The 16367-nt window shown below is 41.2% G+C and overlaps 1 protein-coding gene across 1 annotated transcript in view; it reads left to right on the top strand.

The window, feature by feature from the left end:
• Positions 1-3620: 3620 nt before the first annotated feature.
• The window catches only part of LOC306941119 (uncharacterized protein), a gene marked incomplete at both ends in the record, with an annotated part of 30577 nt that continues 17830 nt past the window's right edge, over positions 3621-16367 (top strand). Inside the window, 5 exons of the mRNA XM_079526433.1 lie at positions 3621-3774; positions 5047-5235; positions 5866-6011; positions 6162-6336; positions 10221-10512. Coding sequence (XP_079382559.1) covers positions 3621-3774; positions 5047-5235; positions 5866-6011; positions 6162-6336; positions 10221-10512 — 956 coding nt within the window. The remainder of the gene's footprint in view (positions 3775-5046; positions 5236-5865; positions 6012-6161; positions 6337-10220; positions 10513-16367) is intronic.

The raw sequence follows: 16367 nt of genomic DNA, 5'->3' as shown, positions 1-16367 counted from the left end.
TGTTGTTATTTAAGAGATATATTGATGATATTATCCTTATCTGTCAAGGTACTGAGGAAGAGCTTCATAGTTTTGTGTCCTACCTGAACAATCTGGCACCTACCATTAAATTCAATATGGAATTCAGCAAACATGAAATTCCATTTCTAGACACCCGTGTACTTTTTCAGGATGGCAAATTGTCCACCACTCTGTACACCAAACCCACAGACAAGAATAGTCTTTTACATGCCACCAGTGCACACCCCCCTGCTTTGAAGAAAGGTTTACCATATTCTCAATTCCTTAGACTGAAACAAATCTGTAACAGTCAGTCAGATTTTGAAAAAGAGAGAGACATCATGTACAGAAACTTTGTTGAAAGAGGGTACCCCAAAAAATGGCTTGACTCTGCTTTAACTAAATTGAATAATCCAAACCAGGTTACACAGACTAAAAAGAAACATTCATGTGCCTGCATCACTACTTATAATCCTTTGAGCAATGATTTACGTAGCATCATAGAGAAACACTGGCATGTTTTGTCAGCTGACCCTGAAGGTGCCAAAGTGTTCACTGACCCTCCTCTTTTCTCTCATTATAGATCTCAAAGTATCAGATATGGTGAAAGCAGACTGCTACATACCCCCCCAGCAACAAACGGGGAGGTTGGATGGAGTCACCGGCTTCTACCCTTGTCTACATTGTGTGGCCTGTAAAAACTCCAAGAAAATGAACACATTTACAAGTGCAGTTACTAACAAACAATACACTATCAGACAATTTGTGAATTGTAGTTCTTCTAATGTAGTCTACATGATTACATGTAAATGTAATCTACAGTATGTAGGCAAAACATCTAGGGCAGTCCGCACACGCATCATAGAACACGTCATCAGACGCAAAGACATCAAATCTCCAGTCGCAAGACATTTCATGGAAGCCGGTCACTCCATAGCAGATCTGTCTTTACACAGTTATTAAACAAATTAAGAAATCTAGAAGAGGTGGTGATTTAGACACTAAACTCCTCCAAACTGAATCTAGAATTCTAGATGGATTTATTATTTACAGTCTGTCAATCCAGGTGGCTTGAATGAAGATCTCTCCCTCCAGTGCTACCTATAAGGAAAAAGTTATTTTCAAAAAGTGATTGTATTAGTCTGTCAACATGTGATGTATTGTATGCAGTATTCTTGTTTCCTATATAACTGTGTGAATTTGTATATCTATTCTGTAATGTCCACGCCCCACCATCTGGTGATGTCATCAATTAGCAATCTCAGCACCTGAGCTGTATTGTTTTGGAGCTCTTTAAGAGCAAGTCCTGTGTCTGTGAAAATCATATAGCACTGACGAAGGTCCTAGGACCGAAACGTTTGCGTTTTAATTGCACTTTGAGCACGAGCACTTTGAGCATGTTAAAATAAAGAAGAAATGTTTTTCTAAGTCTCAGTTTAAGGAGTTTTACTTCTATTTTCTATACGGTGAGCGAGTCTTTTCCTGTCAAAGTTTCCCTTATGTTTTTGAGACCACCGCTACCGTAGTCAAGTTTGGAAAGAAAAAGGACGACGAAAGGCGCAACAGTTTTCTCAGTGCTTTAATTATATAATAAAGCATGTTGTACTGTCATAACCTACGTTTCTGCCTTTATTATTGAATTCTACTGTGTACACTCTACAAGTGTACATGAGAGTCACATAAGTAAACTCTGGTATATTGAAGCAGGTCTTTATAAATATCTCCTGGGGTGCAACTCCCCAGGTGGCGTAGTTGGCTGTTAGGTTCATTCATTCATACCGCCCTGTTAAACCTGCAAATGTTAAATGTTGAACATCAACAACGATCAACAACGATGAACCCTCATTGAGGGTTATGTATGCCAGCGATCAGTGGGGAAATATTTGTGAAGATGCAAGACTTTGTAACATTCTATGTTTCTGTGTGTAGGTGTGTCTGCATGGAGCCATTCTGAAAGCTGCTGGGCAGAGCGTGGTTGTTGAATGCAACATTTTAGGTAAGGTGTGTGTGTGTGTGTGTGTGCGTGCGTGCGTGCATGCGTGTTTTGTATGCTCTGAAATGTATCTGTTTTTAGTCCTGGTTACGGCAAGGCTCTTAGAAAGTCATTGTCAGTCCGTGTGTCCACCATCTTTGCCCAAACAACATACCTCAACATATTGTTTGAATCTCAACATATTATTTTATAATCTAACAGGATTGCAGGATGAACCGTGTTGATTATGGTGAACCCATGGCCTTCCCTCTAGCACCCCCTTCAGTCATTATAAGGCAAGGCACGTAAGGCACTGTGGGAGACTGCATCAGGAGGCTTCAATGCGGATAATGAAGTGTGCATGTACGGAAATCACTAGACTCAATCGATAATCTATTAAATTAGCCCTCCGTCGGGGCAATCATCTGTCTGAATAACGGGGTGACTGTGGCTCAAGAGGTAGAGCAGGTCGTCCAATGATCCATGGGTCGGCGGTTCGAATCCCTGCTCCTCATGTCGAAGTGTCCTTGGGCAAGACACTGAACCCCAAATTGCTCCCGATGTGCTGGTTGGTACCTTGCATTAACCTGACTCCGCCAGATGGGGCAACCTTGCATGGCTTCTGCCGCAATCGGTGTATGAATGTGTGTGTGAATGGGTGAATGTAATGCACAATCTATGTAAAGCGCTATATAAATGCACCATTTACCATTTACCATTTTAACTACTCAGCTTTAAATAGCTTTACACCGCATGCTAGTCCCGGCAACACCACCGAGGCAACTCAAATACTATAGTTTTGTTAATGTATTGCACACACACATTCACAACATAATCACACATGAACTAAAACTAAACTAAACTTTGTACAGTATTGAGAACCATCAGCCAAACCTGTAAACAGCAGTATAATGCCAGACTTTCCGGGCCTTCATTGCCATCCCCAGTTCCTGCTTGGAACGACAGTTTTCTACTTCTGGTCTGCTTTGAGGCAGGATTCCAGAGAATAAGGGAAGTTATAACCTCATTGTCAGCTCTGTAGCAGTGGCCGGCAAACTGTGTTCTTCTGAATTGGACTAGTGAAGAAACATGGGGAAGGTTGCCACCCAACCGTTTCTGTAATTTCTTTGAAAGTGTCCATGTTTCGGAGCCATAGAGTAGAATCGGCTCAACAGTCGTCCTAAATATTTTTACTTTGAACATCTTACTAAGCTGGGATGAATTATGCATGTCATTGCAGGCTGACCACGCCATACCCTTCCTAGTTTGAAAGTCCTTTTGGGAAAGCAGAAGATATATATGAGTTGGTGCCGAGTTGGTGCCGAAATGTGGGTTAATGTATCTATTAACCTAGTAGAGTACTAGAGTAGGTTAAACCTACTCTAGTATATTCACGGGTGTGCCCGTAAACATTCAGCAAAATAAAGAAAAAATAACATCGTCATATCCCCAAATGGGTATGGATCCCCAAATGGGTATGGACTAGTTGTCATAATCATCATATGGGCAAGTCATTTTGAAATAGAATTCTTTACCTGCAGGCTCTAAATGCACTGAAAATCATCTTAAAGGGCTGATGATATCAAATGCGTTCATTAATGCATGAGTATTTCTGCTCTGATCCCATAAGGAACCCAACCCAGCGGTGATGTTGTCATCACCAAATCTGGCAAACTCCAAGCACATCATTCACATGGTGGGAGTAACCACGGACACAGAAATCACCAGTTCCATGCGTAAAGTCTTACAGATGTGTGAAGACCACAAGCTTCAGTCTGTTTCCTTTCCAGCAGTCGGTACAGGTATGATATTAGATGTACATCCTATATGATTTCCTCTTTAAGCTGCAATCTGTATTGATTACCAATACCTCCAACGGAAGTGCCAAAACTTCTACTGCTGAGCTAAGATGGAAAGCTGGTTTGGGCAGGGGAGATATGGTGCTTTGAGCTTCGAGCAATATACCTCTTGTCAACCAGTAGTGGTCCTACCCGACCACATCTAAATCCAGCACTATATTTTCTTTCGTTCACACTCCATTGTTTTGTAAGTAGAGTGAGAGCAAATAGAAAACGGGTTAAATAGCCACGGTAGGAGACAGATGGGTGAAAAGTAGTTGACATATGAATTTATGTGACCGTTATCTATAAGCGCCAGGTTCACTTGAATGGTATTGAGGTTTGACCCAGAAGGACTATACCTATGGTTTTTGACTGCATGTTTGTTCAAATCGCTGCGAGCGTGAAATGTTTGGTGTTTGAACACTCAAACCAATGGATACCTGTCATGCACGCAGCATGGTGAAGTAATAAATGTATATTTTGAAATAAGAACTACCTGCATCGCATCTTTTGGAACATTGAACATCAGCGCGTCAGCCAGGTCCAACCACTGGCTCAACCCCTCAGTAGCTCTGTGTGATAGGCCTATGGAGGCCTACAGGAATCCTTTAATCGCCACTGCAGATCAGCGTATTGTTAAAGCAGATACATCATATTAGCATCATATGCATTGATTCATTGACTGAACACTCTATACTATTAGCAAGTTTAACAGTGCTACCATACATATTACATGAAATAACCTTTTATTCACTAAACCATTATGGATTTCCATTTCAGTCTGTGTGCAAGGATGGTTAAAAGGTATTCCAGTAAAAACAAAAACAAAACTAGAACTGCACTCTGTCGAGTGCCTACTTGCTTGTTGCACACAAGTAGGCCTACTTGTGTGCCAGTGCACGGTGCATACGCATCAAACGGCGACATACGCATCGAAGCACTGGACGAAAACTATTACTTGCGCGCTCTGCTTGCGCAAGTAACAAGAATGACTCGGTCATAATAACCTATGCCTCAGCTCACAGCTTCACGTTGCGGCGTATGGGTTTTATGCCGTTCAGACTATGGGTTTTATGTGTAAGTCTCCCATTGGCTTAGAGGCAGCCTAGAGACGAGGCAGCCAATAATGAAAACATATCCACTACGGTCACTACTAGAGGTACATGTAGTAGCAAATGTAGTCCAGGCGCTTTTCAAGCATGTGGCAAAAAAAACAATGTTCTTTTTTTACAGGAGCAGGGCATCTGGGGGCCTTGCAGGCTGGAAATGCAATGATGGCAGCAGTTGAAGATCACATAAAAAGCACCAAAACCACAACTCTTAAAACCATTCACATTGTGCTATTCCAAGCTGATTCAGGACTGATTCAGGACTTTGAGGAGGTCATGAAGAAATTCAGGAAGGTGACTCCCAACAATCCTGGTAAGCATGAAGCCTATAAAGGCCAGTTCAGATCAAAGATTGACGCGATGAGACAATCCCTGTAGAACACTATAGACGAATTCAGAAACGGGTCTCATGGTCGCAGCTTACGTATTTCCTGTAGGCGGATTCGACGTAGCTGCGGGGTTTAAACCCTCACCATGCGCATCTCTTCTACTACAGTGAACGGTAGAGTGACTGATGTTAGTCTGCCTGGGGGGGTCAAGGCGAATCAATTGGCTGAGGCACTAGAGAAGCTGTAAATTGCACAGGTGAAGGGACTTCAGTAGGTCCACTGCGGTAGAGCCTGACCAGAGCCTTTTGTGGTGTTTCTGGACAACGGTGTATGCCACCAACTCAAGGCCAGGCACTGCACTCCCTGTGGTGGTGTGGAACGTGTGCCAATTTGAAGTCGTTGGGGCAAACAGTTCTCGAGTTACGTGGATTACAACCGTACACACACACACACACACACACACACACACACACACACACACACACACACACACACACACACACACACACACACACACACACACACACACACACATTGTAGTGCCTTTTGTACAGTATACAAGAGGTAGCTGAGACAGAATGTTCTCATTGTACTGAAATGTCCCTCTGTCTCAGCTGTCATACAGTCTCCACCGACCTGGACCCAGATGGACAGCAAGGACTTCGACATAGTTGACGTTGCTCCAACCTCAACCGAGTACAAGGACGTTGTGACAGAATTCATTAAAACATCTCAAAGACCGACCATTGAAGTTGTCAAGGTGATACTTTAGTTAGGTTTAGGTTTGTGGTTGGTACAGTATGTGTTTTTCACCCCGGATTGTAGTTATAAAAACTAAAATAATTCACAATAGTCTTTATGACACTATAGTATAATTGAACAATATCACTCTGCATGGCGATGTCCACAGATCCAGAGGATCCAGAATAAGGGCCAGTGGAACGGGTACGCAGTCAGGAAAAAGCTCCTGGATCAGAGGTACCCCACCAACGAGAATGAGATGAACCTCTACCACGGCACAACCTCAGACATCTGCCAAAAGATCAACGTCAGCGGCTTCAACAGGAGCTTCTGTGGTAGAAATGGTAGGTATAGGGATGAACTTTAGTGCAGTGGGTCAGCCCGGCACAAATGCACACACATAAGAACTCTAGATATTACCAGCTGACAAGAAGTCAGTGCACGCACGCACGCACGCACGCACGCACGCACGCACGCGCGCACACACACACACACACACACACACACACACACACACACACACACACACAGAGATAGATGTCTATTCAGTATTTAAGTCCGACGTCATTTTGTAGTGCTACGTTACGTCTGGGTCCAAGTGGCCTAAACGCGTGAATCTTTTTACAATGACGTTATTTTTTAGAAAGGAAGCCATTGAGGGTTAAAATGGGTCTTAATGCTTCCAACTAGAGTAGAATTATTAATATTTTGTACAAGTTTCCATGACAAAAAAAAAATATGATGTGGAGACAATAAAGACTATTATTATCATTATTATTGAAGGTGGTAACAGTCCATTTGCTCAGTAAAATATTTCGGGGGCATATTTAGAATGTTTGCAGGCTTGAGTATGTTGAATCTAGTTTGCATTAATGAGGATTTAGTTGACACAATGAAATAAAATGGCGATAGTATTCCGTGTGGGGCAGACGGCCTGTCACAGCCAGATTTGGGAGAGCAGCGCAGCTTTGTTGTTGCGAGGAAAGCGGTAAAATGAGACTTTCGTGGTTGTTTTCGTCTCAGATTTAGTCCGACGGAGCATCACAGTATAACTCTATGGGGACACAAAAGCGACACAAAAGTAGGACCCGGAAGTATCTCAGGAGGGGGCGCTCACGTCACAGCTAAAATACTGAATACATGGATGCCTGGGCCAATTTTCATCGTTAAAAGGCCGAATAGATAATGACAGAAGAGACTTGTTTCCATTGTGGTTCATAAACATTCGAACGTCTAGAGATAAACAACAGCAAAATAAACCATAGACAAATCTCCTGTTATTTTATTTTTTGTATTTTATTTTTGTATCAATTTTGTACTCAAAGGGAACAGCAGACTGCAAGTAGATCAGTGACACACTGGCTGCATGATCTGGAGGTTGTGGGTTCAAACCCCACTCAAATCTTTACTTGCCAAAATCTGCCATTGACCCCCATTCTGAATTTCTCAAATTTAAAAGCACTATATTTCTAAAACTATGAAACATTTCAAAGATTCCTTTTCAGGCAAACATGTCCACCGTAAGATGAACCTAAATAGGTTTGAATGGGGTTTCTAGGTGTAAGTATGTAGGACTAGTAGCTACTAGTAGTAGCATGCCAAAGTTTGTGCTATTGCCATTGAGAATGCATTGAGCGTTTAAGTTAAATAACTCAGAAACTACAAAACATTTCAAAGTAAAAAGTTCCAGCATGTGTCTCCACAGTAAGCTGAATTATAAAAAGTGTGAATGGAGTTTCTAGGTGAAAGTGAAAGTGACGTGCCACTATCTGCCATTATAAATGTATCAAATTAAAAGCACTATATTTCTAAAACTATGAAACATTTCAAAGATTCCTTTTCAGGCAAACATGTCCACCATAAGATGAACCTAAATAGGTTTGAATGGGGATTCTAGGTGTAAGTATGTAGGACTAGTAGCATGCCAAAGTTATATTTTTTTTCGGACGGCATACTATAGCATGTCGTTTTTCGTGATTTTGGACTATTTGAAAAAGAGATGAAAATCATGAAAAACGACATACTATAGTTCATGGTTTGGGACGGCATACTATAGTATGTCATATTTTCATGATTTTGGGACACTATGTGAGAGCGGGGACTTGAACCTGCAGCCTCCAGATTCCCAGGCAGGATCTGTATCCAGTGAGCTACTGTGCATGGTGTTCTTAAAAGGCCGAATAGATAATGACAGAAGAGCCAGAGACTTGTTTCCATTGTGGTTCATAAACATTCAAACGTCTAGAGATGAACAACAGCAAAAGAAACAATAGACAAATCTCCTGTTATTTTATTTTTTGTATTTTATTTTTTGTATTTTATTTTTTGTATTTTATTTTTTGTATTTTATTTTTGTATCAATGTTGTACTCAAAGGGAACAGCAGACTGCATTGTGGCAGGTAGCAAGTAGATCAGTGACTTAGCACACTGGCAGCATGATCTGGACGTTGTGGGTTCAAACCCCACTCAAATCTTTACTTGCCAAAATCTGCCATTGACCCCCATTCTGAATTTCTCAAATTTAAAAGCACTATATTTCTAAAACTATGAAACATTTCAAAGATTCCTTTTCAGGCAAACATGTCCACCGTAAGATGAACCTAAATAGGTTTGAATGGGGTTTCTAGGTGTAAGTATGTAGGACTAGTAGCATGCCAAAGTTTGTGCTATTGCCATTGAGAATGCATTGAGCGTTTAAGTTAAATAACTCAGAAACTACAAAACATTTCAAAGTAAAAAGTTCCAGCATGTGTCTCCACAGTAAGCTGAATTATAAAAAGTGTAAATGGAGTTTCTAGGTGAAAGTGACGTGCCACTATCTGCCATTATAAATTTCTCAAATTAAAAGCACTATATTTCTAAAACTATGAAAAATTTCAAAGATTCCTTTTCAGGCAAACATGTCCACCATAAGATGAACCTAAATAGGTTTGAATGGGGATTCTAGGTGTAAGTATGTAGGACTAGTAGCATGCCAAAGTTATAATTTTTTTCGGACGGCATACTATAGCATGTCGTTTTTCGTGATTTTGGACTATTTGAAAAAGAGATGAAAATCATGAAAAACGACATACTATAGTTCATGGTTTCGGACGGCATACTATAGCATGTCGTTTTTCGTGATTTTGGAGGATTTGAAATAAAGATGAAAATCATGAAAAAACGACATACTATAGTCCATGGTTTGGGACGGCATACTATAGTATGTCATATTTTCATGATTTTGGGACACTATGTCAGAGCGGGGACTTGAACCTGCAGCCTCCAGATTCCCAGGCAGGATCTGTATCCAGTGAGCTACTGTGCATGGTGTTCTTAATGAGTTTCCTCTTGATTCTGTTTTCTCAGCCACTATGTATGGTAAAGGGACCTATTGGGACCTCTAAAGGGACCTCTTGATTCTGTTTTCTCAGCCACTATGTATGGTAAAGGGACCTATTGGGACCTCTAAAGGGACCTCTTGATTCTGTTTTCTCAGCCACTATGTATGGTAAAGGGACCTATTGGGACCTCTAAAGGGACCTCTTGATTCTGTTTTCTCAGCCACTATGTATGGTAAAGGGACCTATTGGGACCTCTTGATTCTGTTTTCTCAGCCACTATGTATGGTAAAGGGACCTATTGGGACCTCTTGATTCTGTTTTCTCAGCCACTATGCATGGTAAAGGGACCTATTGGGACCTCTTGATTCTGTTTTCTCAGCCACTATGTATGGTAAAGGGACCTATTGGGACCTCTAAAGGGACCTCTTGATTCTGTTTTCTCAGCCACTATGTATGGTAAAGGGACCTATTGGGACCTCTTGATTCTGTTTTCTCAGCCACTATGTATGGTAAAGGGACCTATTGGGACCTCTAAAGGGACCTCTTTATTCTGTTTTCTCAGCCACTATGTATGGTAAAGGGACCTATTGGGACCTCTTGATTCTGTTTTCTCAGCCACTATGTATGGTAAAGGGACCTATTGGGACCTCTTGATTCTGTTTTCTCAGCCACTATGTATGGTAAAGGGACCTATTGGGACCTCTAAAGGGACCTCTTGATTCTGTTTTCTCAGCCACTATGTATGGTAAAGGGACCTATTGGGACCTCTTGATTCTGTTTTCTCAGCCACTATGTATGGTAAAGGGACCTATTGGGACCTCTAAAGGGACCTCTTGATTCTGTTTTCTCAGCCACTATGTATGGTAAAGGGACCTATTGGGACCTCTTGATTCTGTTTTCTCAGCCACTATGTATGGTAAAGGGACCTATTTCGCCAAAGAATCCTGGTATTCATTACGAAATGACTACTCCAGACCTGATGCCAACGGCATCAAGTACATCTATCGTGCTCGTGTCCTGGTTGGGAAACCATGCAAAGGGACCGGAGACATGTTGGAGCCATCACCTCTCAACCCCCATGACCTGGCCGAAGGCCTGCACGACTGTGCAGTGGACGACCCACTGAAGCCTTTGATCTACGTGGTGTTTTGCGACGCAGGTGCTTATCCTGACTATCTGATCACCTTCAAGACACCGTGAGGAACAGTGGGAAACAATCATAGACAACTTGTGGGTGATAATGATCAAATATTAGCTTTGAATATAAATGTCACCAGAACTGCAGACTGACTCTCAATCTTCCGCAGTAGGCTGAAAACCCACCTCTTCAGACTCCATCTTATAGCACGTAGCACTTGCTATAGCACTTGCCCTAGCCTCAACGACCTTACTGGCGTAACGGCTCAACTTATGTAACTTATACAGTAATTGTATAGACATAGCACTTTATAGTGTATACCCATAGGCTCATTATGTAGATATTCCACTGTTGGACGGATGTTAGGATCCTAGCTGATTCTGGAGGACTATTCTTTTTTGGAGAATGGAAAATAAGGCGCTGTGCTGTGCGTACTGTGCACAAGACAGAATGACACGGATGCATGCTTTTTTGAGGATTAATATACTTCTTCTATTCTCTCTCTCTCTCCGTGTGCGTGTGTGTGTGTGTGTGTGTGTGTGTGTGTGTGTGTGTGTGTGTGTGTGTGTGTGTGTGTGTGTGTGTGTGTGTGTGTGTGTGTGTGTGTGCGCGCGGTGTCATATCGGTGCTCATTCACTTTCCATGGTGCCGAACTGACATAACTGTTTAACACAATGCTGTAGTTCTACCCTCTCCAAACTGTATATAATTTGCCCAATTTAACAGTTTTTAAGTATATGTTGTCACTTGCTTTGCCAATGTCAACATGTTTTCTCATGCCAATAATTATGCCAATAAAACAATGCCACGACGCAGTGTTGAACTGCACACGAACTCCTCAACCCTAGGACGCATACCCAATTTGGAAACCAGACAAATCTGCCACAGGTAAAATAAATACATAAATCCCTGGGGAGATTGGTCTGACACTGCTCGGTTTGAATCACATTTCGCTCACCCCAGAGTTGTGGGTGACCAATCAGAGCCCACTATTCAATGTGAGTGTTTTTTGCTTTGATGTTGGAATCTGTTTGTGTCCCAGACTAAGATCTAAGAAGTGATTAGTCTGGCCATGCCAGGCTGTACCCAATTATCTTCTAAAGTAAGGAAAACCGCTATATTTTTTTTATTTGATTGTATTGGATTAATGAAAGAATAAGTATTTGAATACTACATTGTGAGTGGGACATGAATCTTTCATCATCAGTACGCCATGCTTGCGCAATGCGTAATTGTCCGCCTCCCGAGTCCCGAGTCCCGAGTCACGGCACTTTATTTTCTCTCCATATCATTTTATAGAGGCGTCATAAAAACATTATTAACACAAATAAAATTACACACTTAGAACTTTGAATTATACAGTACAGTATGAAGTTATTTCACATAACACATAATCTATCAGTATTACTAGTACCTTCAGCTGTTCACACGATCTCAGTGGCTCGCATGTTCGAGAGCCTTTCCGCGTGTTCGGACTAACGGGACTTCGGATCTATGGGCAGTCCCCGAAATGGTGCCACCCAAATATAAAACAAATATGGGAAAATTCACCTTCCACAGCACTGCTACTCAGGTGTGGAATGCGAATGCCCTTCCCCCCCTTCCCTCAAAACAAGCAAATCACTGGCTTCCTTCAAGACAGGCCTAAAAATATCACCTGTCAGCAGATCAAAGGGAGAGGAGGTGATCGCCCCCACCGCCTTATCCTGATTATACCCTTCTGATTTACTTCGGCCCCAACCTGTACATGCTATATGTCTCATGTTTAGAGAAATGTAATATGTTGTTATTGTTTTGTTATTGTTATTATTATTATTATTATATCAATTGTTGTTGCTGTTCTGGATGGAAACAAGACCGCAAAAACCTACGGACGGCTGCAATTCGAAACTGGCCCCGTAAAATCTGAATCCTCCACCCACCCCTTTCCCCCTCTGTAGGCCTATTTATTTTGTCTTTTTCCCCCTTTTTACCTCCTCTGTGATGATTTCCTGTTTTTGGCTATATAGAATTGTATATTTGTACATCTCAAAATGTTATGATGAATTGAAAATGGTGGACCCTATATTGTAAACAAGTGTAATGCTTTTTGGCAGTGGTTCCCAAAGTAAGTAAGTAAGTACATTTTATTTATAAAGCACTTTTCAAAACAAAGTTACAGTTAAGTGCTGTACAGTAAAAACAACAACATAAACAATCAAGTTAAAACAAGGCACAAAGGAGCAAACACAACAAAGAATAAAAGCAGAAACATAAATTAACAATGATGGTCAAGTGGCGTCCGGGGCCCCCCCAGGGGTACTTGAGGGAGTTCCAGGGGGTCCCCAGCTAAATGATAGTTTGGAACCAAATGGACCCTAATGGGTCTGTAACTCTGAGAGTGTACAAATGGAACCAAATGGACCCTTATGGGTCTGTAACTCTGAGAGTGTACAAATGGAACCAAATGGACCCTTATGGGTCTGTAACTCTGAGAGTACAAATGGAACCAAATGGACCCTAATGGGTCTGTAACTCTGAGAGTGTACAAATGGAACCAAATGGACCCTAATGGGTCTGTAACTCTGAGAGTGTACAAATGGAACCAAATGGACCCTAATGGGTCTGTAACTCTGAGAGTGTACAAATGGAACCAAATGGACCCTAATGGGTCTGTAACTCTGAGAGTGTACAAATGGAACCAAATGGACCCTAATGGGTCTGTAACTCTGAGAGTGTACAAATGGAACCAAATGGACACTTATGGGTCTGTAACTCTGAGAGTGTACAAATGGAACCAAATGGACCCTAATGGGTCTGTAACTCTGAGAGTGTACAAATGGAACCAAATGGACCCTTATGGGTCTGTAACTCAGAGAGTGTACAAATGGAACCAAATGGACCCTTATGGGTCTGTAACTCTGAGAGTGTACAAATGGAACCAAATGGACCCTTATGGGTCTGTAACTTTGAGAGTGTACAAATGGAACCAAATGGACCCGTGAACCAAATGGATCCTCACAGGTCCATTTGGTTCCATTTGTACACTCTCAGAGTTAAATTAACATTGATTTTATAATCTAAATTGGGGGCCCCAGAGATAGAAATGCCATTGAATGGGGGTCCGTAGTAGGGGTGGGACGATATGGGTTCCTCACGATATGATATATATTGCGATATTAGGCCCTCGATAACGATAATATCACGATATTCGATATATTGCGATATTTGCGATATATCGATATATTGTATGAAATTTCATCAACGATATATCACGATATCTGCAACTACAAAATACTTGGAACTGAAAAAAATCTGCATTTTGTATTCCCACAAAGCTGTTTGGAGACTTTGGGCAAATCACCATCCAGTAATTCAGTACTTCTGGTTGCTGGGGAATCTGAGAGTGGGATTTGCTTTATTTTAGCTGTCATTTCCTCCTTTTCTAAACATGTTGTTCATCACTTCATTATGAACAACATTTCAAATTTCAAAAAAAAACATTATAGGTATTTTAATAATCAATATTGATTATTTATCACGGGAGGACGTATCGATATATATCGCCATATCGATATTTCAGCACACCCCTAGTCCGTAGACTAATGCACGTCAAACTGGGGGTCCTTGAAACAAATCTTCTCTCATGGGGGTCCTTGGCATTATGTTTTTCAAATGGGGGTCCGTGGGCTAATTAGTGTCAATTTGGGGGTCCTTGACATGAAAAAGTTTGGGAACCACCTGTCTTTATGGTGTCGTCCACAGTTAACAGTTTTGTATTAAGTTGTGCTACTGTAATTCTCCAAACTGTTAATAAATACTTCAATCAATCACACAAACACACGCACGCACGCACACACACACACGCGCGCGCATGGCTGACTGAAAGTACGGCTGACTTACAGGAAAGGTGAGGGCAAAGTTCAACACAGGTGTGTGAGGTATAGATTAGGAGAAGTAGGCGTGGTGTTAGGTGCAGAAGGAAATAGAGAGAGTAAATACGCTATTATTCACGTTCCATTTGGAGGAGGAACACAGAGCCAAGGAGAAGTCCACTATAGGGTGAGTGTGTTTGTACCATTATTAAGAGGAGAGAAGGACCCACACGTCCACTATAGGGTGGGCGTGTTTGTACCATATTATTAAGAGAGAAGGACCCACACGTCCACTATAGGGTGGGCGTGTTTGTACCATATTATTAAGAGAGAAGGACCCACACGTCCACTATAGGGTGAGTGTGTTTGTACCATATTATTAAGAGGAGAGAAGGACCCACACGTCCACTATAGGGTGGGCGTGTTTGTACCATATTATTATTAAGAGGAGAGAAGGACCCACACGTCCACTATAGGGTGAGTGTGTTTGTACCATATTATTAAGAAGAGAGAAGGACCCACATGTCCACTATAGGGTGGGCGTGTTTGTACCATATCATTATTAAGAGGAGAGAAGGACCCACACGTCCACTATAGGGTGAGTGTGTTTGTACCATATTATTAAGAAGAGAGAAGGACCCACACGTCCACTATAGGGTGAGTGTGTTTGTACCATATTATTATTAAGAGGAGAGAAGGACCCACACGTCCACTATAGGGTGAGTGTGTTTGTACCATATTATTATTAAGAGGAGAGAAGGACCCACACGTCCACTATAGGGTGAGTGTGTTTGTACCATATTATTATTAAGAGGAGAGAAGGACCCACACGTCCACTATAGGGTGAGTGTGTTTGTACCATATCATTATTAAGAAGAGAGAAGGACCCACACGTCCACTATAGGGTGAGTGTGTTTGTACCATATTATTATTAAGAGGAAAGAAGGACCCACACGTCCACTATAGGGTGAGTGTGTTTGTACCATATCATTATTAAGAGGAGAGAAGGACCCACACGTCCACTATAGGGTGAGTGTGTTTGTACCATATTATTATTACTGTCTGGTGGAAACCTGGTATGTCCAAAACGGGAGTGGTGGAAACAAAAGTACTCACAATTTTCACTTATGTAAAAGTACAAGTCCGGAATTCAAAATGTACTTGAGTAAAATTACAAAAGTATTGGCATAATGCACTTGAAGTACCAAAAGTATAGAACACAGAATGTCCAGTTTCACGTTTTTAAATGTATAATAAGCAATTGAATTGAAAATAGCAGATCTACAAGCTCACAATGCGTTGATCAAAATAGCAAAATAGCTCTAATTGTGTATAGACATTGTGTAAATTAAGTCACTCTTGAGAGCGTAAAATTAAAACAATGGAAGTGTCCATTTGGTTTCATTGTACGCGCTCAAGAGTTAAATATCTAATAATTTGGTTACCAACTCTCCATCATTTAGAATGGGGACCACCTGGAACCCCCTCAAGGACCACTGGTTGAGAACCAGTGTTTTAATACAATGATTCTCAAAGGGGGTTCCAGTGGGGCCCCCAGCTAAATGAGTTAGCATATAGCATAAAATCACTTTAATCCCTACTGTATACATGTATACTGTACAGCATTGCCAATTTGAAAATAGTTGATTTGCAATTAAGCTTGTAGATTGGCCACTAACACAATGTTTTGGCAGTCCTTGATGTGAAAAGGTTTGAGAACCACTGTTTATAGAATTACTATTATTTGAATATATTTGTATTGTCTGTGTTAAACAGGCACAAAAGTAATAGGAAATGTTTGTGTATAAATGCACAGGAATGGTTAGGGAAGAGAAGGGGAGAAAAGGAGGAAACAAAAAGACATAAGATAAAGATAAAGATAAAGATCAGGGCAAACTATAAAGTGAGTCAGAAAATGTCTTAAAAGTACAATTTCACCTATTTTCAACCTCTCTTCATATCTATGAAAATTAACTTGTTTGCCAAGTGAAAAATGTGAATTACGGTCAGGTCGTAGAGTATTCAAATTATGCCTTTTATCACCAGGCCCCTATTTTTT

Source organism: Electrona antarctica (assembly GCF_951216825.1).
Source record: "Electrona antarctica genome assembly, chromosome: 17".
NCBI classification, from domain to species: Eukaryota; Metazoa; Chordata; class Actinopteri; order Myctophiformes; family Myctophidae; genus Electrona; species Electrona antarctica.
This window is presented reverse-complemented; position numbering and strand designations above follow the sequence as displayed.